The sequence below is a fragment of the Xiphophorus maculatus genome, chromosome 21 (assembly GCF_002775205.1).
Source record: "Xiphophorus maculatus strain JP 163 A chromosome 21, X_maculatus-5.0-male, whole genome shotgun sequence".
In the NCBI taxonomy this organism is placed as follows: domain Eukaryota; kingdom Metazoa; phylum Chordata; class Actinopteri; order Cyprinodontiformes; family Poeciliidae; genus Xiphophorus; species Xiphophorus maculatus.
This window is the reverse complement of record NC_036463.1, coordinates 11,695,253-11,721,655: the sequence shown is the minus strand read 5'-3', so window position 1 is coordinate 11,721,655 and position 26,403 is coordinate 11,695,253. Positions and strand designations below refer to the sequence as shown.

Genomic DNA, 26,403 nt, shown 5'->3' with positions numbered 1-26,403 from the left:
ACCTTCTGCACAGACTCATCCACAGATAGAAGGGTCTGCAGCCTTTTCCGATGCAGGAAGTTGGTGAACTCCATGTGGATTGGCCTCATGGGGCCCGTGTACTGCATGATCCAATGCTTGTCCATGTTTGGGGCGTAGTTATAGCTCGGGGTACTTCAAGGACACACAGAAGAAGAACATGGTTAAAAAAAAAAAAAATCTATATAAAATTCCCAATTATTATCTTGCATTCAAATATGAATAACTGTCTGAGCAACTTGCAACTTGCAAGAGGACATTTAGCAAAGCCAAAAAACACCTGTCTGCTACTTTTTACAAACTCCTGTTCAGCAACAGGTGCCACAGTCATCCACTGTGTTTGACACGCATCGGTTGCCACGCTGTTTGTTGACAGAAATGTCTTCGCACTTCTGCAGCCAGCGCCTTCGCTGTTTTTCCACACCCCTCTCCGAACATCTCTCCTCTCTCACAGAGACGAGAGTCTCCTTGCTTGACTACGCTTTTGGCACAGATGGGTCATTTGAGGGCTGGCACATGCTTATGAAAATAATAGGCCCCAAAGTCAAGTTTGCAACAAGTTCTGGAGCAAGAACTCAATAAGTCACGGTCATTTGAAGGGGCAGTGCGTAACGGGATGGGATAAACAGAAGAGGGAGAATAACTCATATTTATTACAGAAAAGCTGCAAATCTGTTTGTGGGATTGAGTATAAAATTAAGAAGAGGGATGGAGGACACAGTGCAGCACTGTGTCTGCAAGGTTTCTAGAACAGGACATGCAGGCAGTTGCATAAAAATCTCTAGAAAACAATCAGGAGTGTTGAATTAACTCCTCCTGTCAAAGTGTAATTTGCTCTCTGAAATAGTTCTGAATATCAAAACTCTGATAATAAAGCTCTGCTATGAGAGCCCCTATGCTTTCACTGACTGAGCTGCCTTCTGTCCTCTTCTCCTTAGGCCTGCTTTGTAAGAAGGGTGAACTCTTCACCCACTTAGCAGGCAGTATAATAAGCCCCACAAAGAGGCTTGTCTCTGGGCAATCGGCCACCAAGGTATAGGGCCCTGAGCACCAGGGAACAGGAATGCAGAGGTCAGTGGGATGAAGTTGGCCTGTAGGAGAGGTCACACCTGCCACCAAAGAACATATGTACAGCGGCTTGCAAAAGTATTCATACCCTTTTAGATTTTTCACGTTTTGATATGTTACAATCAAATATTTGCTGAGGTTTTATTAGGAGTTTAGGTGACACAAACTACCACATAACTTTGTAATGGAAAGGAAATGACATTCAAATTTTCTTTAAAATATTAATCGGGGAAGTGCAACATGACTTTGCATTCAGTTCCCTTTACCATTGTATCGCTACCTAAAATCATGCCCTAACAAATGACCTTCAGAAGTCATATCACTGTGAACACACCATGACCAAAGTGAAACATGGTGTTGGCACTATTATGCTGCGGAGATGGCGTTCTTCAACAGCTGGTCGGATCTGGTAGGAAGATGAATGGAGGCCTCAGAAGGCTTGTGAAAGTGGTCCAAGTTACCCTTCTGGCAGGAAATCCCTGGCAGAACTACAATGGAATATTTCATATTTAAGCATCGACATGTCTTAGAATAGTCTAATCAAAGTCGAGATTCAAAAAACCAAGTGAGAATCTATGGCAAGATTTGAAAATTAATGGTTACATATAATTTCATTCTAAATCTGAGTGAGATTGATCTATTTTTCAAAAAGAAGGAAAGGAAAAAGCATCTGTTTTTAAGAGTTGGTTATACAAAGAGAACATTTTGAAACCAATATATTATTTGTCAATCAAGCAAATGATATAATTTGTCAATAACACAAAAATCCCAGTAAAATCCACTGAGGTCACAATGCAACAGAATTTGATAAAGTGGTATAAATACTTTTTAAGGCCCTCTAGGTTTATTTGTGTTTTAAAACAAACTCAAACACACATAAAGGTTGGTGGCTTCTTAGTGAGGCAATTTGTTCATATGTGATTAGAATTACTGTCCCTCCCTCCCTGCTATCACAAGACATGCAATTCAGCAACCGCATTACATGTCTAGTACTTAAATGGGTCTCAACTTGGCTACATCTAAAGAGCTAGGTGAAAACACCTTAAGTGAGGAATGTTAATAACATTAACACAGAACCCTCCACTGCTATTGCAGCTGTCAGAAGTACAGACGCTTGTTTGATTTACAAGGCAGCTCCTCCTTCACTGCCACGCAGTCTGTTCCCAACCCTGCGAGAAAACATGTTGGCTGCATCATGCTTGTGCTGCAAACATTCAATATTTCAGCATTGATAGCGGGCATGCTGCCTTACAGGCAAACCGAACTGGAACAGTGTCAAAAATTTGTCTTTTTGTTCAAGAGAATTTCCAAGAGTGGAAAAAATGATTTGCCTCATTTGATGAAAGCAAAAAAAAAAAAAATAGATAAATGAACAAACAAACACCTACCCATGCAAACCACCTGTGGTCTCCATAGTAACCTCACCGCATACACAACACCTAAACACAATCACTGGGGCAACCCTTCCAGTCACCCATGGCCCCCGAGCTCCACCCCCGTCGCACTGAGGCAGCAGCTAAAAATAAATTAATATTGTCACAAAGGGTGTTCCAAAGCACACAATGCATTCCTCGCATCCCAGGAGCCACGGGGAGAAACGACTGATTGATATGGACAAGGTCAGGAAGTTCTTTAGGGATAAAAGTGAACAGGAAGCCAGGGGGGTAGACAACGAGATAACAGAGGATGGAAATATGGAGGGAGAGGTAAATAGAGCAACGGAAAGCGATATAGCGATGGCGAGACAAGCAAATGTGAGTAATGTGGGAAGACAGAAAGTGAGAGTAAGTCACACAGAGCACAAAGGACAGGAAATGGTAGTATTCTGTTGGAAATTCAGAGGGCCCACCATGAGAAAGTAGGCCACAGGGCCACTGGGACAGAATTCATTGCCTAGTCTAAAGGGATGAGCTGCTCGCTTGGTATAAGCATGGCGTTATGATAAATTGTGATATGATCCGCTCCGCTGGTATGCACCCCCGGTGTTCTCAAACGATAAATCATTTTGAGCTCATGCCTTTCCCATCTTCACTTGTTGGAGCTTCAAAGAAACCTGTCATCCCTGGTAGATTGAAAACCTGCGTACTGTCATCATGCTTGACACACCTCATTTCATTAAAAAAAAACAAAAAACATTAAGTGTTAGAGAAAATGCTGAGATCCAATTAGCGAAGCATGTTGGGTCAAACCTCATGGAATCCCATTTATGTCTGAGGAAACATTGCTAGAAAATTCTTACCACCCACATAATGATAGCTTTTTTTATCTGTTTTTTCTTCTTGGAAAAAAAAACATCTAAATGCATAAGATTAAATAAATTGCAGCAATGTTCATACCACAGCAATAGCACTGGCATAAATACCACCTATAAATAAAAAGAAAACACTGTGACCATGGCAAGCCATTCCAATGACAGCAGTTTGAGTGTCCTGTTCAGACCTCAGTAACAAAACAACCACACTGGTGGGAAATGCTGGTTTTGAGAAATAGGGTGCCATGAGTAAACTGCTGACTAGAATAAGGAGAAGGTACCAGACTGTTGTGATTGTATACAGTCCACCCATAGACTACTGAGACCCCATATTGCTGAATGGATAATTTATTAAACTGTCAAAATTATTATTTTTTTTTCCCTTCAAACTATAATCCCAGAATCTAATAAAGGACACTAAACAAGTATCAGCAGTAGAATTTACAGAGAGGATTTGGCAAGTTTGTATGGACTCAAGCCATACATTCAACTCTGCTGCTCAAACCACAAATGCCTTTTCAAAACCCATGCGGCATAATTTAAAGGGATATTTATATTCAACTGCATTAAAAAAATCATTACAAGGAAATAATCAACCACACACAAATGTTCTTACTTTTTGTGCCAACTACATATAGGTTTATTTTTCAAATTTCATCAATTGTCTCATATTTTTATGCAGAGTTTATTCTCCTTTTATAACTTCTTTGTGAGATCAGGGATGCATAATTTTAACACAGAAATAGCATCATGTAGTATGTATGGAGATGACGTTATTTATCCTCTCTTCAAATTTTTTTTTTTTTTTTTTTAAGATGACAGTTTTTATTTTATGACCTTAAATGGAGCTGTGACACAGTTAAGCCTTTGGGAACTCTGTGATAATCTGTCTTTTGGTTTCAGCTGTGATGTTAGAATTAGTTTTAAGTGTTGGGGGATCAAATTGAAGAAATATTGAATTGTGAAAAGGACAGAGCAGTTGAGCCTGAAGGCAGATACCTTTTAAAAATCCATTCGAAACAGTTAAATTCCTGTGTATTCCAGATACTGTTAATTATTTTCTTTTGTGTCATTAACTTTTTCTGCTTATGTTGAAAGTTTAAGAGCAACATGGTCAGGAGAAAGTGTGACAGACATAGCAAAACAAAAATGGTAAAAATGATTAACCAATGTTGTGACTTCATGCGGACAAAACAACAGTGTGTATATAGGTCATGGAGTCATTTCTCAAAATCTCCATTTTGCAAAGTCCTTTGTTGAAAACAGTATTCTTAAAAAAAGAAACCTCCACTTTGGAAAGTTGTTTTTTTTTTGCCAGCAGACAAAAGGTGCCAAGGCATTAGATTGTACTGCAGATTGTCTGTTTGTGTGGGCAAGGGCTTAAAGAGTTTGAATTTATCAGAGGGTGTACAAATAACATCCGAGGTCGCCTTGGAGATTTTATACTTTGACAAAAGCAGCAGTTTCTTTATACCCTGTGTATAATGGGTATGAAGAAACTGGGGGCAATGAGAGCGAGTTGTTTTGTGTAGGCAGCACTGTTCTGAAGAAGAAGTTGAACCTGAAAATTGATAATAAAGCAAACACAGCTATCTGACAAAAAGAAGTGTGGTTTATTGTGAACTTAAGTACCAAACAAGAAAATGCAACAATAAATACTGTAGGTGGCAAATCATTGCATAGTGAAATGATAAGTGGTGTTCCTCAAAGCCATTCTGTTGTAACTAATTGGGGAACAGTTTATTTGAGTCAGTCTTACTTACATATGCTGTGAAGCATTGGGGAAGTGCTCAGCATACTGTGGGGCCGAGTCTTCTGGTCCATGAGGGGCGGCGTGGCTGATGACCATCATCACAGGACGGTGAGGGTATATCTTCTTGGACATTCGGAAGAAGCTGATGCTGTCATTGGTGATCAGATCTGTGAAATAATCCTTCAAAAAGAGAAGCAAAATGAGTAAAATTCCTAGGCTAGAAAAGCATCATTTAGAAAACAAATGGGGGATTGAAGGAAAAATCCTAAACAGCACGAGCTTTTATAAATCTCATTTGCAGTCCAATCACTATGACATGTTGCTTTTCCTGGTTCAGTCATTTTCAAATAAATTAAGAGGAGCCAGTAGGGATATGAAGTGGGGCCATTGAGTGCAGTACAGCACCAATCTGTCGAGTCAACAGCTGGCAGCTTGCCTGTGTGTGTGTAAATGAGTGAGTGTGTGAGCTGGAGTCTGTGCAAGCATGTGTACACTATATATTGGCTGCTGCCTCATCAGTGAATCTCTGCACTATCAAATGTGACACCACTTGATGGTGAGCAAAGCTTGGTGCTTTCAAATGGTATGCTGTTATGACAGCTCCCACCCACTACTCCACTCTGGACTTTTCATTCTGTTTCTGCCACTTGGGTTGTTTCTGGCCTGCCCAGTGTACGTCTTCCTGCTTCTAAATGATTAGCTTTGATAATCATTGGAGCACAAAACCTGAGACAGAAATCTAAAATAAATAACCCCTAATCAGGGTTTCAGTATATTTTTCATGTCAAAATGTAATACTTTTGCAAATACAATGAATTATGGAAAATATTACTACAGCAGTCAAACTTTTTATATGGTCTCTGCAAAAACTACAAGCAAGGACGAATGGATGGACAGATAGAGTTTCTGTTATTTTCAAGACTGCATAGGAAAACCTGCCTATTCCAATGAGATGTGCTTAACGTGACAAATCATTTCCTTCCCGAAATTGTGATTTTTTTCAGAAATTGGTAATTGTAAAGATGGAGCCCAGCTAAAAGAGTGAAACTAACTGAAGAGCTCACGCCCTCTTCACAATGTGAAATGTGAAATTGTCACAGCAAGCATGTCAAAGCCGTGCCACTTTACTAAAACCTTTATTCCAGTCAGGGTGGTGTCCGGTCTTATTTTTACCTTCACTGTCAGCAACACCCTCAGCTAAAATAAAAATAGGATTAGCACAGTTTCCAATAGCCAACTAACAGTCCTATCTGTAGTCTTGTCATGCTGCTGCTGCTGCTGTTGTTGCCCGACACCAAACAAATGGAAGGGACTCCACTGCTAAGAACAAACACTAAGGGAGATTTCCCAGAAATGTCAAAAGTGGGTTTGGCTGATTCATCTTTTCTTTAATATTACCCTTTTTTTAATAGTCAGTCCAGTTTTAAAAACTTGGCAGGTACACATGGCCGTAGAGGATGAGGATTACGTGCACATGGCAAAAGTACTGCCATGCTCGGCAGCGCTGCCAGCAACTAAAATCTGAGCCCCTGGTGCTAAAGGGCTCTGGCAGGTCAACAGGAAGTGAAAGTGTCATGGGGAATGGCTGGCCAAGAGCTATAAAAAAGTCACACGGGTGGTGATTATCCCTCTTCACATTTGGAGCTGGCAGTCAAATAGTAAGAATTTGTTAGCGCTACTCCTTTGTCAGAAAAGACGATCGATATAAGACGGCGTTACTGCATCGGATTTACAAGATTTGCGCAGGAAGGGTTCGGAGCAAGACTTGTGCAAGCTTTCATGACATCAATGTGCCACATCTGGATTGGAAGACTTCCCCATTTTTATGGCTGTTGTTCTAGTGTCATGGAATCTGAATAAAAGAAGTCCACAGGCAACATGGACAAAGAAAACATTCCCACCAGAACAGCGTCAACTTGAATGAACTCTTTTTCCTACAGACAGAAACTCAGATGGGGTCTAACTGATTTAAACTGCTCAGGATGAACACGCAGCAAGTCACACTGCAGCCAAGACATCCTCTGCGGACTCCCTCAGTGCTCTGAAAAGAGCAGCGTTGCCAGGTGGTGTGTGTGAGCAGTAAATTGCAAATATGAAGTCTATTTGGTTCTAAACCACAATTTGATCACCATGTAAATGTCATGTAAACACATCGGTCTCTGCCTTACACCTCAATCCAAAGTTGGCAGAGGAACGGAAGCTCAAACACTTACTTGCTCATCTTTTTTTTGTTTATCCATAACTGTACAACCCGAGGAGATACTGGCATGGCTCTGTGAAAACAAACTGAAAGCTCCTAAAACATTTGAGGGATGGGGGGATTATTGCAGGAGGCTGTTTGCAGTGCAACCACAGTTCATCTTGTGAACCAGACACTGCAAGTTGAAATTTTACTGTGGTATTTTCCTGCAAAGTCATTTTGCAAAACACAGCATGACATAGGAAAAACAGAAAAAGAGGCAGACAAAATAGATGAAACAACCACTAACCAAAGAGGTGTTTATTGCAAGCAACTTTGTCTTCCCATAAAGCTGCATCTATTTTACACCGTCTAGCTGTTAAGGGTAGGTGCATCTAAAGGCATACCACAAAAAGAGGAGACACCACCTCATCCCAGCTCATTCCCTATAATTCACAATACAGAATTCCCTTCAGTCTGAAAAATGACACAATATTAGGTGGGGGGCTTCTCTGTGTTTATAAGAGATTCCAACCTAACATTTGTCAAGCAAAGCCTTTATTTTAAGTCATAAAGTGAAAAGAAATTGGTGTGAGATAATGAGAACAAATACCTTGGCATAGTCAGCGCCATGTTTCTCCTTGAATCCGTTCCGACAGACAGTGTAATTATAGAAGCGGGAATTTTTGATCAATCCGACCCATTCACGCCACCCAGGCGGAATGTAGCTGCCGTTGTACTCGTTGAGGTATTTGCCGAAAAAGGCTGCAGACATGGGGAGCACAGAGAAGAGAGTTGCTTTAAATACAGTGTTTAACGATGAGTGCATGTTTTCAGTTTCTTTGTAGTTCTTTATGGGTTTTCTGTGTCTCCCTCTGTGTGGATGCCTGACACTAGGTTCGTCTCTTTTCCTCTCGAAACCTTAATGTGTTCTGATCCGATCCAAAGTATCAAATCCCATTCAAGGTCTTTTCGAATAATTGGATTCAAAGACCAAACCTAGCTTGTACTGTTATTTTATGTCATCCGCGGCCTATGTCATGCTGCAGAAATTTACTCTGTCAGTATTAAAAAAATAAATGAAAAAAAAGTAAAATTATAAAAATAAAATCAGACTACTCAACTTGGCTACTATAGTCTGGGAGATTAGAATGGTAAGTGCACCAACCTGTCCTGTAACCTGTGTTATTGAGGTAGACCGCAAAGGAGCGTGGCTCATGCTGCGCTTGCCAAGACGGGGAGGAACAGTTCTCATTGTTGGTGTAGGTGTTGTGGTTGTGGACGTACTTTCCCGTCAGCATGGATGACCGTGACGGGCAGCACATCGGTGTGGTGACAAAGGCATTGATAAAACTTGTGCCACCGTCTTCCATTATCTTTCTGGTTTTATTCATCACCTGCAGAGATCCTTAGAGGAAAAAGCAAGGTTACTTTTATTTCTCATTTATTTATACTTGGAGTTCAATTTACTTTTTATAGATACTGTATAATCCTCTAAAAGTATACTTTGTGGCTGGACATGAAAAGGGCTGTTCATGCCCCTTCAAGTCAGGAGCATAAAAATGATATTTATATTTTTAATCAGTTGTACTTATTTTGTTGAAATCAGATTTTACTTTGAGATTAAATGGGACTCTTTTGTAAATTGGTCAAAGAAGCAAAACTCTTTGATTTGTCAGAGCAATAAAAAGGCTCAATCATTCAAAAGGATGAATATTTTTTTATGTTTTATAGGTACTGTGTAGGTAATCCTTTCTGGCTCAGTTTGCTCAGACTAAACCCAATTGAAATGCAGCAGCTGAAAAACCAGATGGTCATTCCCTACTGGTTTATGGTCTGCGTTTAATATTTAATGTAAAGAAGGAGACCATATAAATCTGAAGGCAAATAGCCAGAAAAACAAAGAAAGCAATTAAAATCAAATACAGTGATACATTTTGTATATTAGCAAATAAATGTGGAGGGGTAAGCTTGCCAGTATTTCTTACCCAACTCAACATCCTGGTCATCGGTCATGATGAGGATGATGTTGGGCCGGATATTTCGGCGGTCCCGCTGGATGCGACCCCTAATCCCCTGAGCCCTGGTGGTGGTAAAGGCTTGGCTGCCTGGAGTCCAGTCCACAGACAGCAGGACCAGCCAGGAGAGCCAGTGAATTAGCATGGCGTCCAAGAGAACCAGACAGCTAGAGAACTTGATGGAATGATCACTGGAGAGATGGGAGGGAGGAGAGGATGGGTGAGGGTGTTTGCCTACATCTTGGTAGATGTTAAGGGCCTAGTTGACTGAGAGAAGACAGAACGAAAAACGTGTTAAAACAAGGATGACATAACATGATTAATTTTAAAGTAATTAGAAAAAGGTGGACAGTGTTAAACACTTTTACAAGTCAACTCTATGTAATAGATAAGCCATAAACAAAGAAACAATGACCAATTCCTTGATAATAGCTCTTAAAGGTCTAAAAAAATACTTAAACATTTCAAGTAACCACATCAACAAATTGACCTCAGTTACATTTTGGGGGTGAAGTTCCAGGCAAACATGACCCACCAAGGACTGAGTACAACTTCTCTTTTTCTAAAAAAGAAAAATTCTGGAACGTTTTCTTCCTCTTTAGGCAACCTCACACATGGAAACTCTTTATCCCAACTGCAGAGCTGTTGTTCAGCTAAATGTGCCGAAACTATGCAATTGGCTGCCCAAACTCAAACACCCACAACTGCTCTTCAATTGGAGCCAATCAGAGCCCACTTTCCACCTGTCACTCAACAGTCAGCCTCACCGCCCCCCACAACTCCCAACTCTCCAACCACCGCCACTTCTACCACCACCACCTATCCTGGTGAGTCATGCATGACAGACTTCTGGATGGGGGAGGAAGTTTTGGTGCAGGAGGCGGAGTAAATGGTTCCACCACATTAACTCCAGTGGCTTTGTTGCTAATCACAGATGACCACTCAGTCATCAAAACATGCTGGTGCTTGGTTCTCAAAAAAAAACTCATGCTTGACCAATAGCAATTATGTGTAGCTAAGATTATCAGGACGGTAATCTTAAATTTCAATCAAAAATTTAAATAAATGTATAAAAATGTAAATTAATGCTTAATTAGAAAAATGTATTGTAAATATAGACACATTAAGATTATGCCAATTAGCAGGTAGCTTTCAGTGGCAGTAATACATCTGAGAGCTGTATAGCTTGTGGCTGTGAAATGAACCATTGTCCTATGATAATGAGTACTCCATTAATGCTGATGAAAAATGCCTTATGGATAGCAGTCCTGCTGAGTGGCGCCATGCTGCTTCCCATTTTGAGTTAACAGACTGGAAACAAATGGAAGGTCTGCGACACCTGGGTCTGCCCAGGGAGCCTCCGTCCTTACCTTTATTTCCCATAATCACTCCATCCAAATTATAAATATCATTAATGAGATACCAAAAGATACTCCAGATAAAAATGGAGGCAACATGTCAATTACTTAGGCCTTTAAAGCTGCAGTATGTAACTTCTAAATAAAATATTTTTCTTTATATTTTCGTTGAAGCCGTCACCATGTCCTGACAGTATGGTGTGAGAAATTGTTTAGCTCCTCTATGTTCTCCCACTGCGAGTTAGAAACAACCAATCAGAGCTCACAGATAGGTCTTAGCCCTGTAAGTCACAATCTCGAGTGGCACCGCTCATCCCTGTCCCTCCCCAAACCCCCATTGCTCTCTGCTACCGCTACAGGTGCATCCCCATCGTCGGATCTTGTTGTGAATGCTCAAGCGAGTCAGCATAGCCCCCGATGACGGCGAATTAACGGTTTTCCTGTAACAGTAAGTTGTTTCTCTGCCATTAGCATGTTTAGCAAAAAGTAAATGAGGTTGAGTGACAGTGTTAAGACCCTCCTCCTGGCTCGGATTGGTTGTTTTCGGTCGGGAGCGGCGCATGTCTTCAGGAGGCAATAATGGCTCAAGGAGGAGGGAGAGGGGATACAGATGGAAGAAATCCAAAATACAATTTACCTGAAAATTGTAGTATTACAAGATAATCTTATAAGCTACAAAGGATCACTGCTTAAGAGTTGACTGTTTAAAGTACTGGATGAAGGATTGATAACAAAAAGTTGAGTGGAAGGAAATGGTGTGGCAGAAAAGTTCCACAAGCAACAGGGATACTGCAGCCTTCATAGGATTGTGAAGCAATGCCCGTTCAGGGTTTTTAAGTGAGATCATGAAGTGTGAACTCCAGCTGGAGTCTTCAAAAGCTGCCATACACAGACGTCTCCATGGACAACTGTCACATTCCTTGTGTTAAGCCATTTTTAAATCAGAAACACCAAAAATGTCTTACCTGGGCCAAGTGGAAAACAGACTGAGCTGTTGCTCAGCAGATAAAAGTACCATTTTCAGATGAAAGAAAAATTAACCAAAATCAAAAAAATGGGTGCGACTATAAGTAATAACTTAATCAAAACAGACCAGTGAAATATGAAAATTTACATGTATTGGACTGAAAAAGGGTGAAAAGCAAAAGAAATGTATATAGTGAAGAAATATTGGCAATCCTGGAATTTACAGGAAAGATTTCTACAGTCTGGCTCCTAATACTCAATAAAAGAAATTAAGGATAAGATAAGACAGTGAACCACAGTAATGGCTGATCTGACAGGTTAAAAACACCCTTTGTTAAGTGATGCATCAACAGATGTTCCTCCCAAAATCATGACATATCATGTCATCAAAAAAAAACTTAAGTGAGAAAAGTTATTTTCAGTAACCTTAAGATTGTGGTGTTCATCTTTCACTTCTCCAGTCAGATCTTAGACATGATAAGCAGAGTTCAAACAGTGCTATACTGTTCTGATTTCTGTTTCAGATGAGCTGCGTCTGAGCGAGCCAGTTATCGTGACAGCTCTGTACAAACATTGGCGCCATTTGGCCAAACACTACCCCCCCAAAGTGCAGGGTGGTGGAGCGAACAGGACCTTACACAAACTGCTCCACAAACATATGCAGGCACTAAAATGATACCCAGACACCGGCTTTTCTCCCACAAAAACAATATCCCTTGCCGTTTGGGTCCAAGTCCTCCCACATTATGCAGGGAAGCTTCCCAGAAACAAAGGACACAACTCATCTCTGGAGAAAACTTAAGGCTCTATTTTGGTCAAGCTGTGGAAGATTGGAAATCAGCTGTAAGGCAGTCAGTTTGCCAATGTAATCTTCTCACCCAACACCAATTCAGTTTTAGATACCAGTGAATTCCATCAATGGTGCATCCTTACCACTCACAAAAGGTCTGATTCAAATATTGTAGAGTGGATGAGGTCAATATCTGCAGTGTTTGAACGCACTGAGATTCAAATGTCAATCAAGTTCACATAGACAAATCAAGATATGGGTACCAAATGGCTGCCTCACAGTTATCTATCCTAATGTGAAGGCTTCAACTTAGAACCTATCTCTTATGTTAATGGGATATGCAATCAGTCTAGGATTATTTTTACTTTCCATTTTGAAGTACAAACTACATGTCTTGTCAGAACCTGGAAACCAACCATGTCCTCTGCCACAACTGTCAAGAACAGTGCCGTAGCAAACAGGCTAATGACAAACAGTTCAGGAAAATAATTAATGCAAATATTACAACGGTATAAAGGTGCATTGCAGCAAATGCACCTGATTCTGCAATGCACAAGTCACAAAAATTCATCAACAACTTCAGTGTTGGTGTGTCACACAACTGAGGCGAGGTGCCCATCTCCAGCGGTTAATGCACGAGAGGCGGGGTACACCCTGGACAGGTCGCCAGTCCATCGCAGGGTAACACAGAGACAGACAGGACAAACAACCATGCAAGCACACACCAATACTTAAAGAGAATTTAGAGAGATCAATCAATCTGGCATTCATATTTTTTGACTGTGGGATGAACCCAGAGTACCCAGAGACAACAGAGTATTCACAGGGAGAACAGGCAGCTTTTATTTTGCTTAATTGTGTTGTTTGCATCTTTCTTAAATCTATGGTGTATTTTATGTTGCTAAACCACTAAAACAAAAGTAAAATCCCAATTTTCATTTTGAATCAGTTATGAGTTTATATCATCTAGGACTAAACAGACAAGGAATCTTAATTTCTGGACAGCACCAGAGGACTAGGGAGCACATTGTTTCTGCTTCCCCTTTGTTTTGGAGGATTAGCTGTAATGACCCTTTAAATTTGGTCCGTACAGTACTCTGCGTGACTAGAACATAAGGACGAACAGAACAAACCCAGTAGTTAGGGGGGTTCAAAGGAGTGAAACAACAAGGCCACTTGTTTTCAGGCACACAGCTGCCATATGCTTAAAATATGTGCAATTTTCAGATTAATGACCATCATCACTCAGCGTTTTAGCACATCTCAACCTCATGATAGCAGGAGCTTTCCTACTTTCCTTAAAGAAAATGGCGCTCAGATAATTTTGTTAGAGGAATCTGAAGTTCTGCTCAGTAATTTGCTGCTAACAGGCAGGCAGCTTCACTTTCTCTCACATATAGATGAACATAATAAAGCTGTGGCTTATTTAACCATGTTGGGCAGCCATACTTGTCTGGTTGTACCCTCCAGTCAGGGCCTCAAACCACACACTCCACTGCTCCCTGACCCTCTTCCGACCCCAGCGGTGATACGGCTTTGATGGTGGCTTGTTTAACCTAACCTCAGCAACCAGAGGCTAGCCACACACAGGGGTCAAAAGGGAAAAATGAATGGAAGAGGTTCAATACAGAGGTATGGCGTCCTGTAAAAGGTCCGTGTGGGATTGGTCTGCATTTTCCTTCCAGAAATGACAAACAGGTGATGTCTGGCTTAGGTTCTATCCAGACAGCCGTGACAGGATGTACATTTATCAGCTGTCACTGAAAAACAGCAGAAGAAACATAAAAGCATGAAAGCACAAAACAACAGACATGAAAAAGGTCCATCCATCGTTGCATAATATATCTGTCCACAAAGCAGGATTGGGCTCAAATGAAGAGTTTTGAACTTTTAAAAGTTCAGGTTCTGAAAATAAGATGCAGGTCAAACTCAAAACAGATTGTCTTATACAGTAAACCATTCTTTTATAGAAATTACTGGTTAGTAGGCCTTTGATAGGCTACTTTAAAGCATTCCCTGCCCATGCTCAAGTCTTTTTAACCATTCTAATTACTGCCAAAAAAGAGGAAAACACATATATCAGCACAGTTTCAATTCTACAGCCTGTGTGTGTTGATAAGAAGTGGAGCTATAAATCAAATGGGAAAGTATTAACAATTAGCTATTAACTTGACTTGGTAAAATTTTAACATGTGACCAGGTGGTCAGAAACTCAAAAACTATCTATTCTGATAAGTGAACACCTCAGGCCTGGTGCAGTCATATGGCAGTGACAACACTCTTTGGTGTTGAAGTTAAATTTGTGGTATGAAAGCTCAAAGTTTGATATTTTTAGCAACGGTGTAGTGTTAAAATTTAAGTTGCATTCAGTAAATATTTAGAGAGCTATTTGAAAAAAGGTATTTTTAGGTATTTAAAATGTCAAGACATGTCTGCAGTTCATCCAGGCTGCGAGAGAGCAAAATTTTGGCTGATAACAGGAAGGCTAAAATAATTACACCTAAACTGTTGTGTTTTATTATTTTTGGAAGCTCTATGTGGCAAAGCCCTTTTGAAATTCTCAATTAAGATAAGGCTCAACATACTCTAATATACAGAGACAGCTGTTTTAGTAAAGCCATCTGCTCAAATATTAGCTGATCACTAATATAAGATGTGAAAGCCTGAATAAAATGCTAAATTAGCAATCATTGCATCCTTGTTTCGAAATATAAAAAAATATATATTACAGCTCACTTGCATTGTGGAGTCACCACTATTTCTAATATAAAAAATTCTAAACCATTTAAAGCAGGAAGGCTGAAAAAAAAAACACTTTTAATCTTGTTTATTTATAGTTAAGAGACATTTCCAAAAAAGATCATCATTGGGCCAAAGCTCTACAAAAAAAAGGGGGTTTTGGAAATCGTCTGCTGATGTTTTATAAGTGCACATTTTTTGGGGACAGACTTTGATATTAAGTAAAGGAAAAAGACTTTATTTAGTGGTAAAGTAAGTAAGTTAAAACCATCTCAGATTTCCATTTATTCTTGTTAACTCTGCTTACCTCATCCACTCACTGGTCAAAAGGAGGAGAATGCAAATCTAATGGCATCGTTTAAATTCTATTGTTCAGCAATAAGCTGTGGAACTAGTAACAATACAGGTCATTCAGCACGTCATACTAGAGTGGAGGAAAGCAGAAAAGAGTAATATGCAGTAGCAATAGAGACACAGATGGACCTCAGAAACACTGCAGGTTAAATAAAACTGAGGAACATTTTTATGTTTGCATCAAACTTCCAAGATTTTAGTCCAGCTTGAGAGCTCCTTCTCCAAGAAGAAAAATTAGGCATTAAATTAATATAGAGGTTTGTCCAAATATTTCTCTAATATGATGGAATTCAGCTGGTCTGCTGCCATGAGGGCTCATGGGGGCATTTTACACTGAGGAGGGCCTGTGTCAGGACCCGCTGTGCCCAGCAAGCCAAGGGTAGCACATTGTACCCACCAAAACCTGTCTGTTAGCCACACGAACGACTGACTGAACGGAGGCTCTGTCTCTCTGCATTTATTTGGCTGCATGAAGGTACTGGGGAGAAAAAAAAAAAACACTTGCTGTTTTCAGACTCTTAACTCTACTGATTTGTTTGACCAAAACCTATTCAAGATTTATGACTAAATTCCAGTCGGTAAACGAAGTACAAGATACCCCTCCTCCCCTGTTCCAGCAACTTTATAGCTACACAACTCTTTACTTTGACAGGCAACGTCCTAACAATGTAAAGCTATAGAATTTAAATCTTGGAGCTTCCCACTGACTGGTGTGCGGTGGGTTTGTGGTACGATGGAGGCCACTTTAATGAAGTAGAATGGCCTCAATTCAGTGAAATATGAACCTGTAGCGAGTGCATTCACAGCCATTAGTCTAAGCCCTCTTGTTTCTTTCAGTCCCAGGAAGAAACCCTTTGTAGTGCCAAAGCTGCCAGGCTTCCCCATCAACATCATGACTGCATCTTTATGTATAATTAAATGAATCCTAGTTTAAAATGCTTCAAAGTGGTGATATCTTATACAGCAATGGGGGGCTTGTTTTGAAATCATAAGAGATTTTAGGTACTATAAGAAGGAAATGATTAAAAAACACAAGTCCTCACAGAAATGAAAAGGAGTTTTATTTATTTGTGTGTGGGTGTGTGCTCTGGATTTGTAGGTGGTGTGTGTTTAAACTGAACCAGGCACAAGCTTTGTTTAGTTCTATCCGTCTAAGCAATAAGACGATGCTGGGAAGAATGAATGACTGTGCTTAGTGTCATTAAGTAAAGCTGGAATCACTCAAATACACCCATTCCGTTCAAAGGTTTGATGAAAAACTTGAAATTTAAGGTCAAAATCAAAGTCAGCAGTGCAAATGAATGACAGTGAATACAAGAGGCTTTTACTTTTCCGCAAAAATGTGGAGCTCAAGATCCTAGAGTCATCTGGAATTACAAAAAGCTAAGGGCAATACCAACACAGCTTGCTCTTAAAGTAAAGGTTATAAGAGGAAACGCAAGTTTAAAATTCTAGAAGGGGACAAAAAGAGGATAAGGAAGAGAAACAACAAAAGGGAAACTCTTCTTTTGATAAGACAAATGCAACTGTAGTTAATGAGGTGATTAACCACAGTTATATGACAAGCTGAAAGCAAGCCAACATGTTAAGAAGAAACAGACCACAGGTTAAACTCATAGAATCTAATTGTATGCCTCTATAAACTTTGCTGAAGTTCCAATTTCTTTCAAAAGTCCCATCAGTCTGAGCAAATGAAGAAAGACCAAGCAGAATGTACTCATGGGTGGCTTTCTTGTCTGTTTGACACATCAAACACACCCCAAATAAATCACTCTCTGCACCACAATAGAAAGCTAAAGCAAATTGCTTCAATGGGTTTCCACTGAGGTAATTGTTAAGAATAAAGAAACCAAGTCAGTTCACCAAGTTTGAGGGATGTTTTCAGTTCACAGCATTCTGACATCAGTTGTACGACTATAGGCACTTCTTTTAACTTGTACAACATTGTTTAAGAGCTTGCACCCAACAGACAAAGAAAACAGCCACATACCTTATAGTGAACACAAGTGATCCAAACCAACATTTAAAGTAATCACTTTAAGAGTCAAGTGTACAGCAGGTATGTACTAAAATTCAATATTAGCTAATTTTTATCCACGCTTAATGATAACTTCAAAGGTATGGGTCATTGCAAATACAGTATATATGTACTCTATAGTTTAAAAAATTGACAGTTTTTGAATCAAGAATTTCCTGTCCCACTGTTAACCTGGGTTTCAAAATCCTAATTCGATTCTAGTGACACCCCCAGAGTAACCCGAGTTTGCACTGGCTGTATTTATTATAGAGTATCGCCTCTGCCCCACATGATGCTTTAAATCTTTATTTAGCTAGCTGAAAGAAGGCTTCAGCACTAACACTGGCTTACACGAAAACAACATTAGTCCGTTTATAATTTTTCAGATAGTGAAAAATACAGAAACTTATAGCATGGAAATTAATAAAACTCCATCCAATCCTCTGAAGTTAATGCTGATTCAAAACTAGGGTGGCATGTCTGTTTACCAGTCAATTGGAGGCTAGTTACCTGAGCAGACAGCATTAGTAATTAATCAGTTAACATCGCTTTGTTGCTCTCTCACCATAACTATATAAAAGAGAAGAATTACATGGTATATTGTTCCAAACAAACATCCCTTGAAAATTTGACTAAGGTTATAAGAAGTTTATCAGCAATAACCATAACAGCAAGTGGAAGGACATTATTGTTGTAGTAGTCAAAATTGTGTCATGAAGCACAATACTGCAGATGAACATCATATGTCACTTTAGATTTAATAAGCATTTTTTTAAGCAGGCGCGCTCATTCCACATCCACAGACCTTCAGTCAGAAAGCTGCTGATTAGTGTAGAACTGCTGCTGGCACATGAAACTGAACACCCCTAAAATCTGGAGCATGTGCAGACTTATTCTACAGGAACCATAGGCTAACAGACCATGAGAACCTAGCGCTACGTGACCCTGGACGCCATTAATAAACTTCTCCGAGACTGTGTCATGCAAATGTGATACCGCTCATAAAAATGTATATTTGTTTGATTGCACCTGTGCCACAATGCTGGTCCCTGCCGTCAATGCCCTGGGGCACATATGTTTGACTAAATTTGGATATCATGAACTGCTGCAGCAGTCACTCAAACAGGCAGCAAGAATTATCTGTCAGACCTGAGCACAGACAGACACAGAACCTGTAATTTGTACACCAGGAGCTTAGCTTTTCTTTGCCTCTGGCTTTGTGTGTGGTTTTCTGAAGCACGCAGTAACATAATTTGTAATTCAATTAACTTCATACCACTCAGGATAAATTTCACCTCTCAGCACAACATTAAGTCCAAAGAACTGCATCGGCAGGAAGCCTGGTTAGTCTAAACAACATCAAATCGAAAGCTTAAGTATGAAAATGTTTTTAATTTAAACCATTGTTAAAGAAATGTAGTTAATACACTGTACCGGCATGTTAAAGAGACACCGGTCAATGCCAACTTAGGTTGCCACAGGCAACTTGAGAAAAGAAAAGATAATGTGTGTACTGAAATGCTACTCTTGCTCACCGTAAACAAAGCCGCTTTTCAGAATGTAGCGGCTCTACGTCCACATGGCGAATTCTGGTTGATCAAGTGAGAGCAAACAGGACCAGAGGCTAAACGAAGCACATGGTCAAGTCCACACTTTTGAGCAGTTGTACATGTACACACACTTAGGACAGGAGTGAAAGTGCTGGCTGAGGTTGAATGTGTTTGCTCGCTCCAGGGGTAGAATGAAAGAAAGGGAGCAGGGGAGCTGAAACAAACACACGCTGGCTTCTATTAGTCAGGTTGTGGAGTATGGAGGGGTGAGGAAACATTCATCGCTTCTTTACTGCCCCCCCCTTCTACCCTTTCTCATCCATCCTACAATCCCCACCCCATTATCTCTCTCCTGGAAAGGCGGTGGATGAAAGGGGACAACCCAGCTACCCCCACAAAACCCCGCGGCAGCACTTCTCGCTCCAATCTCACGCCGACGGATTCTGACGGGTATTTAATTGTACGTGATACAGGCCAGGTTCCTTTCGCTTTCAAATCTAAAACAGATTGCCTCTCCCTGGGGAGGGGATTATTGGACAAGAGACATGAGGAAACAAGGACAGTCCAGCACTCTGGGAGGTGGAAGACCAAGGGGGCAAGCTTGTACACAGAGTCTGCGTATACATGGCTTTTTCTAAGTTTCTCTTTATATGCGTGTGTGCAAAAAAGATTTCCACCCTTTCTGTTTTAGTTCTAAGGAATTGTGGGCGTGGGCAAATGGCTCACCTGAGATGACCGTTTTTTCTCCCCTTATCCTTCTTCACCTCTTTATCACTCCTTCACACCTCCCTCTATTTACTCTCGTTCTCTTCTTTATCTCGTCCCTGCTCCACTTCACCCTCCTAACCCGGCTTTCTCCTTCTCCAGGCAAATCCTTCCTCTTACACTCAAACATTACTGATTATAACATCACAAAAAGTAGTCCACCCATAAACAATATGTCTCTGATTCATTTAAAGACAGCTCAGGGTTCTTTCTGTGTACAACTGACAGTTATGACAAAGCTAGAAGCTAAGCCACTATAAATATGTGGTTGAAACTCTAACAAAGTGCTCAGAGTTGGATCAAGGTTTGGAGGAGTAGGATTCTCTCCAAAGATGAGCTGGATGCAATGTTTGCTTGCCCTGACCTTTCTCGCTCAAATGACAGGCTGAACAAACACACTGGGGTATTACTGTGAGCTTCCAAATACCTCAAAAACCCCAACTGTGCGTCTGCGCACATCCAGATACGTATGCATGGCTTGGCTATCACCCTCAAAAGTCAAGGACAATTTGAGTTTGGAGGCAGCTTCGTGGCTGAAACTCTCAAGCAATGTTTGATCAGTAAGATCAACAAGGAAACTGAGAAAGTGTCTGACTCATCTAAACACAGTCTTTCTTGATCCCACATGAATAGAAGCATGCTGTTCAAATACTGGTCATTTGCTGTGATAGGTTGGTGCAATCTACGCCACTGCCACCATGCAATCAGACTAAGGCGAGGAACACTATCATTACGCTGAAGAGATAAATAAGTGGCAGAAGAGAGAGTGGTTGAGGAAATCTTTTAACATTATGGCACACAGGAGAGCACACACAAGCTTAGCTTTGAAAGCTAATGTGCCTAATTATTAGGTGTAGCGTATTACCACAAACTAATCTTTCTTTGATCAAAAAAAGTTGCCCCCAGTTCCCTCCAGTTCTGCATACAGAAGTTCTGTCCAAGTAGAACCAGTTTGAGAAGGTGACAAGTAGCCTTGATAAAAGGATTACATGTGTGTACAAATGCCTTTGTATGCAATCATTAGATAAAATTCTTTAGCAATCCTATAATGAGATATGCCAGACTTAGTTTTTCATTTTGTCTCTCATAGTTGAAGTGTACCCATAATGAAAATTACAGACCTCTCTCATCTTTCTAAATCACTATATTGTCACTAACTGAATTAATGTATTTTAATTGAAAACATGTTGCAAATGAGGCTCTTGTAACCAAACTTAATTGTCATGAATAGAAACAAGTCATCGGCAAAGCATTCAACTTAACAGGCACAAATCAGAGAAACTTGCCTAACATTTTTAAAAAATAAATTAGAGGATTGCAGTGTTCTTGAAAGATTAAAAAACTATTATGAGGTAATTTATTACATCATGAGAGGTGCATTACTCAGAGAAGCTTTGAAGCAGAGATGTCACATGTCACAATGTCCTTACCACCAACTGATTGAGGGCATTTTCATCTAAACATGTTGCCGATGATGTGCAGGATGAAAGATGCTTTTCCATTTCTGGATTCATTTATTTCCATTTCAGAACTGCCCAAATTTTACCCTCTCAAAAAAAAAACAAGAACCCCCCCTCAAGTCAAATCTAAGATCTATCAGAGTACGGTCAGATAGAAAAGCTAAATAAATTATGGCATGAGTCAAAGGTTGGAGTTCAATTACAGAAGAGAATGAATGCTTATAAGTGTTCATAATGAGGTGTTTGTTATTTAATAAGTTTTTAAATCAAGATGTCAGCATATCTGTCACTGTATATTACCACCATTTGATTTAGTGTATTTTGGCAAAATACATAAAGCAGAAAATACTTTGGATGAAACCGTCTATTCTTTATCCTGAATCCATTTATTTATATTTCAAAATTAGCTGAACCTGACTTTTATGAGCCACAGAAAGTAATCTGCAAACCATTATATTTTACTTCATTAAAAATTATACTTTATTGTAAAACAGAGAATCTGGCCTAATATTTTTTTTTCAAATTCAAATGTGATATTTGTCAATGTAACAGCTTAAGAGGGTAAAAACTGACATGCCTTTAAAGGCCAGAGTTCACTTAAGAATAAAGATAAACACTTAATATTGCTCGTTGGTTGATGAAATGTAGGTTATTTACAGAACTGGAAAGGCAAATATATTTGGATCAAATACATGTTGTGGATAATGTTTCTGGATGAAACATTTTTCTCTGGTTCTGGTTCTGTTCATTTCCAATTCAAAATTCTCACAAATTGATTCTCATAAATATGAAGAATTCATCTCAGTATCATTCTGAGATCTTTTGAGGCAAATGTGTTTTGTTTATTTGGTTTTGCTTTGAGGTACATTAGATTAGCATAAGCTAAATATATTTTGGTCTAAACCCTGTTGAACATGAAATGCTTTTCTAGTTCTGCATTTATTTATTTATTTTTCAAATGTATCAAAAGTTCATTCCTGTGAATTAAAAAGAAATACATTCGTAATTTGCTATAATTTTACAGTAATGCTATTTAATTTAAATGTTAGATTTGTTTAAGTATATCTGAGAAAGTGAGATATAGCATGAGTTAAATAGTGTGCCTTCATTTGATGAAGAAGAATATGAATTTGAGACTGCTCTTAAAGCAAAGATTCTTTATGTTGGATCTATCTGTTACCACAAACTGATTTTGTGTTTTTTGTAAAAGTAAGTCAATAAATAGATTAAAAAATATATGTAACGGTAAAATATGGATGTAAAGTATTTGACCACTTCTGGGTATATTTTTTCCCATTCCAAAATTCTCCAAACTTTTCTTGCTTGAACACTCTAAAGTCATCTGCAAAGTGTTTAATTTTATTGCCTAGCAATTTTAGAAGCCAGATGTAAAATCTGCTGCTAAAAAGGTAGATTGTAGGATGTAAAATGTAGAATTAAAACAAAAAAAAGGCTAGAATTCAGTTGATGATGACAAATAAATTTTTTCAGAGTCATTAGACGGTAATATTTGTTTTTGACATCTTGGAAATCTTGATTCACTGCATTTTCCATTTAAAGGCCACATGCCTTCTGTTTGTGGAAACGCTTAAAGCCACAGACTCCGCCGACTCTTCTCCTTCCATTGGACTCAGTCACTCAGCGTCCTTATCAGGAGAACAAATTACTCCACTTATTACCTTCACAAGCACACACCCCCACACACATACATGCACACACACAGATTCCCAAGTAGATCTCAAGGATGGCAAAGCTGCTACTGGAACAACGTTTGTCTTGGCGAGTGCCTTTCCCTCTCAGAATCTAATTATTTGCAGCAGCTGCTTGTGCTCTTGTTTGTAGCACAGAAAAGCTAAAAACTCTTTAAACTCTTCTCCTCTCCTCTGAGCTGGCAGGAAACTCAGTGTTTTGAAACCCCCCCGAAGTCGATTCACTGTGCCCTGGGAAGGCTAATCAGAAATCGAATCCAAACACTGCCGGGTGAAACTCGAGTGAGGTGTTGGGTTTGTAGATCAGTCCTGTCATGACCGAAATTTTGAGGTAAAAAAGGCTCTCCATCACTTTCTACACTTGCCTTTCAGTAACACGCTCCGACAGTGCCAAAGCATTTAAATGAAGGCCAACGGTTTTACAGTTATTGTGCCCGATACAAGTCACCGACTCTGAATGGAGCCACATCATAACTTTGCCATTTAGTAAATCTAGGTCAGGGGATAAATGCTCTGGGCTTTGGTGGACTGTTGACTGATTGGATACAGGAAACTTTTTTTACTTGATCAATAAAATAAGTCTAAGTTAATATTATAGACTTAGGTTAAAACTTAGAACTGAATATACATGAGTTACACCTTTATATTCCCTCTCAGATTAATAAAAAAAAAGGAAAAAAAAATCTGGCATATCTTGCACCACACTTAAGAAAATGTTATCTTTATTAGCATGTGTCACAATTTGTAAGCTAATTTGGGGAACATTCATTTTTTCCCCTCTTAATAATATGCCTACCTATTATTCACTGAACTACTTGTAGCCCACGTTGACAATCTTATGGGGGTACTTTTAAATTCTCCAAGTATCAAGCAGCGAGTGTAGCTACGGCTGGTTTACCAAGATAAACACACAATCTCACACAACAGCAGCTTTCACCCATACAACACCCCTCTCCTCTCTCAGACTTTCACAGCTGCACAATCTCCATTTACAAAACACCTCATGCACGGTGCCTGGAGCTGGGTATAAATATTATACATCATATTGCCACTTCACTGGCAGGTCACTCTTCTCACTTGACTTGACTTAAATAGCCAACATGAGTAGTACATTCCCCCAACTTGCTGCATCTCTGTGCACTTTTGACAGTCTCTCCAGAGACAACGACTCATCTATTTAGTCTTTGCTGACACAATTTGCCAGAATTGCTCTCGGGGAGAAGATTTATTAAAGAACTCATCACGACTGAAGGGAGGGGATATGGAAGTGGCACCCAAAGTTTTTGAGGGACTACACTGACTATAGTCAGTATAATCTGAGATGTCTTAGTCAAAGATGTGCAAAGCGTTAAGCACATCTTTGACATTAGAAAAAGGTTCACAATTCAGTAATAATTAAATTAGAAATACTCCAACGTTTTGCCATCTGATATCCATTATCAGTTTTCTTTTAAGCTGGATTTTTTCTCTCAAATACAATGGTGTCGAAAGTCAGTCATCAAGAGTTTATATCTTGCAAGATTCAGTCCTTTTCCTAGTTCAACACATCTGACTCAAATGATGATGAATCATTAACAGGCCTACGCAGAACTTGTCGAGGAGGTAGTTGGACCATTTCAATCAATTTTGTTGACGTAAAGACGGATCTAAAACTGCGAGGACACCAAGCATGGAGGACTGGAGACGGACAGGCATGCTCTAAAATCTAATGTTACTGAGGTGTGTACAAAAAAAAAACGTGTACTGCAGGTTTCTTGACAAAATCCAATAAAACATGAAGGAATTTCACGATTTTCCTCATTTATGCACATTTCACAGATTTTCATTTAATTCAAAGAGTAAAAGCTATTGGTTGGCGTGGTTGTTGGATGTTTTTAGTACCGATACATTATTGTACAGTAACTGATCAGCGTCAACTGAGAGAAAATTGGCAGACTGATTGGTGTCCCTCTAAATATAATTATTCGGAATCGCTACAACAATAAGACACAGGGAAGAAAAAAAATTTTTTTCTACTCTCTCTCTCTCTCTCTCTCTCTCCATCATATCACAACACTCATCTGCTTCAGCAGGGAAATCGATGCTATTTTGCACTATTTGTTTGAGTGATACAATGTCATGATATTTTGACAAAAATAAACTTATAGCATATTGTCTGACTCTTATCATGTGTTATGAAATGATGTAAAGAGAGTAATTAAATAAAAATATGGATTTTACAGCTAACAAAATATAATCAAACATCAAGGTCTCTAGTTTTCTAGATGAGAAAAGATTTATTACATTCACTGAAGCTAAGATTCAGTTTTAAGACCTTATGCTTTAGGCAAACTGAAATTTTAACAGGTGAATGCTTTTGCATTGGGGAAAAAATGATATTAATGGAATGTGGTGCCCTCTAATCCCTTGAGACAGAGGAATTTGCGACGGAGGGAATTCCTGTCATTCAGGGGGAAAACTATGAAAACCTTGCACACACACACACACAAGGGCTGCGGTACAAGCAGTACACAGACAGACTGCGAAAACAGCGCTGCCCACTGCCACTACATATCTCTTCTTACAGAGTCAGACTGTTAACTGAGTCACAGATGTTCTGCAAATGCTTTACAGAAGAGGGGAGAAATTCTGAAAAACTAAATTAAGAAATAGTGGGAAAGTTGTGTAGTACCTGGTAGGCAGTAGGCAAGGAGTCCTGTCTGAGCTTTATCCTCACGTTCTTCACCAGACCTTCCTTCCCTCGTGGAGGAGTTTGTCTCCTGGTGCTGGGATTTTGAGTTTCAAGTGTAGAAGGAGGAGGAGGGGGGGGGACCACACAGCTCCTGGAAGACAACCTCTCTCCTCTAATCCTCGCTCCGATGTGATGACACTCTCTAACCTCGACCATCTGTTGAAACACGTCCCGGAGAAGTCAGCACCACGCTTGTGTCAAGAGCCCCACTCCCCCTACCCAATCACAATCCGGCTGCTGGGTGGCTCCTCACTGCCAGGAGGCAGGGACAAGGACACGGGACAGCGCAGAGAGGGAGAGACAGACGCACACACTCACACGCAGTACCACCCCCACCTTGTATGGACACTATGAACTGAGAGCAAGAAAACCCCCCAGTCATCGTAACCCGAGAGGCAACGTAGACCAACAGGAAGAGCGAGAGGAGTGGAAACGGGAGCAATGGGAGGGGAGCAGGAGTTGGAGGAGAAAAAAAAAAAGAGGACACATTCAAACAGTAGAGGCAGAAAAGGATAAACTATTTGTTTCATCTATGTCATCCTGATGAAAATATTAGAGTGCGGAACACACACAAACTATTTCACCCCCAGTATATTGACCTTTCCACCTCCCACTCCTCTCTCAGCAGCCACAGGGTATGTGGTCCTGAGAATAAAAGTTACAAATGCCATAAAAAC

The 26,403-nt window shown here is 39.8% G+C and overlaps 1 protein-coding gene across 3 annotated transcripts in view; it reads right to left on the bottom strand.

The window, feature by feature from the left end:
* sulf1 (sulfatase 1) overlaps nt 1–26,010 on the bottom strand; it is a 43,335-nt gene extending 17,325 nt beyond the window's left edge. The window contains exons 1-6 of one of the 3 annotated variants that reach the window (XM_023326008.1): nt 25,667–26,010; nt 9,258–9,478; nt 8,438–8,677; nt 7,883–8,034; nt 5,101–5,270; nt 3–153 (exon numbers count right to left, since the gene is read on the bottom strand). In XM_023326008.1, the coding sequence (XP_023181776.1) occupies nt 3–153; nt 5,101–5,270; nt 7,883–8,034; nt 8,438–8,677; nt 9,258–9,432 (888 nt within the window). In that variant the 5' untranslated portion in view covers nt 9,433–9,478; nt 25,667–26,010. The remainder of the gene's footprint in view (nt 1–2; nt 154–5,100; nt 5,271–7,882; nt 8,035–8,437; nt 8,678–9,257; nt 9,479–25,666) is intronic. The other 2 variants (XM_023326009.1, XM_014468354.2) reach the window with 2 other exon arrangements.
* Between the last annotated feature and the right edge of the window lie 393 nt (nt 26,011–26,403).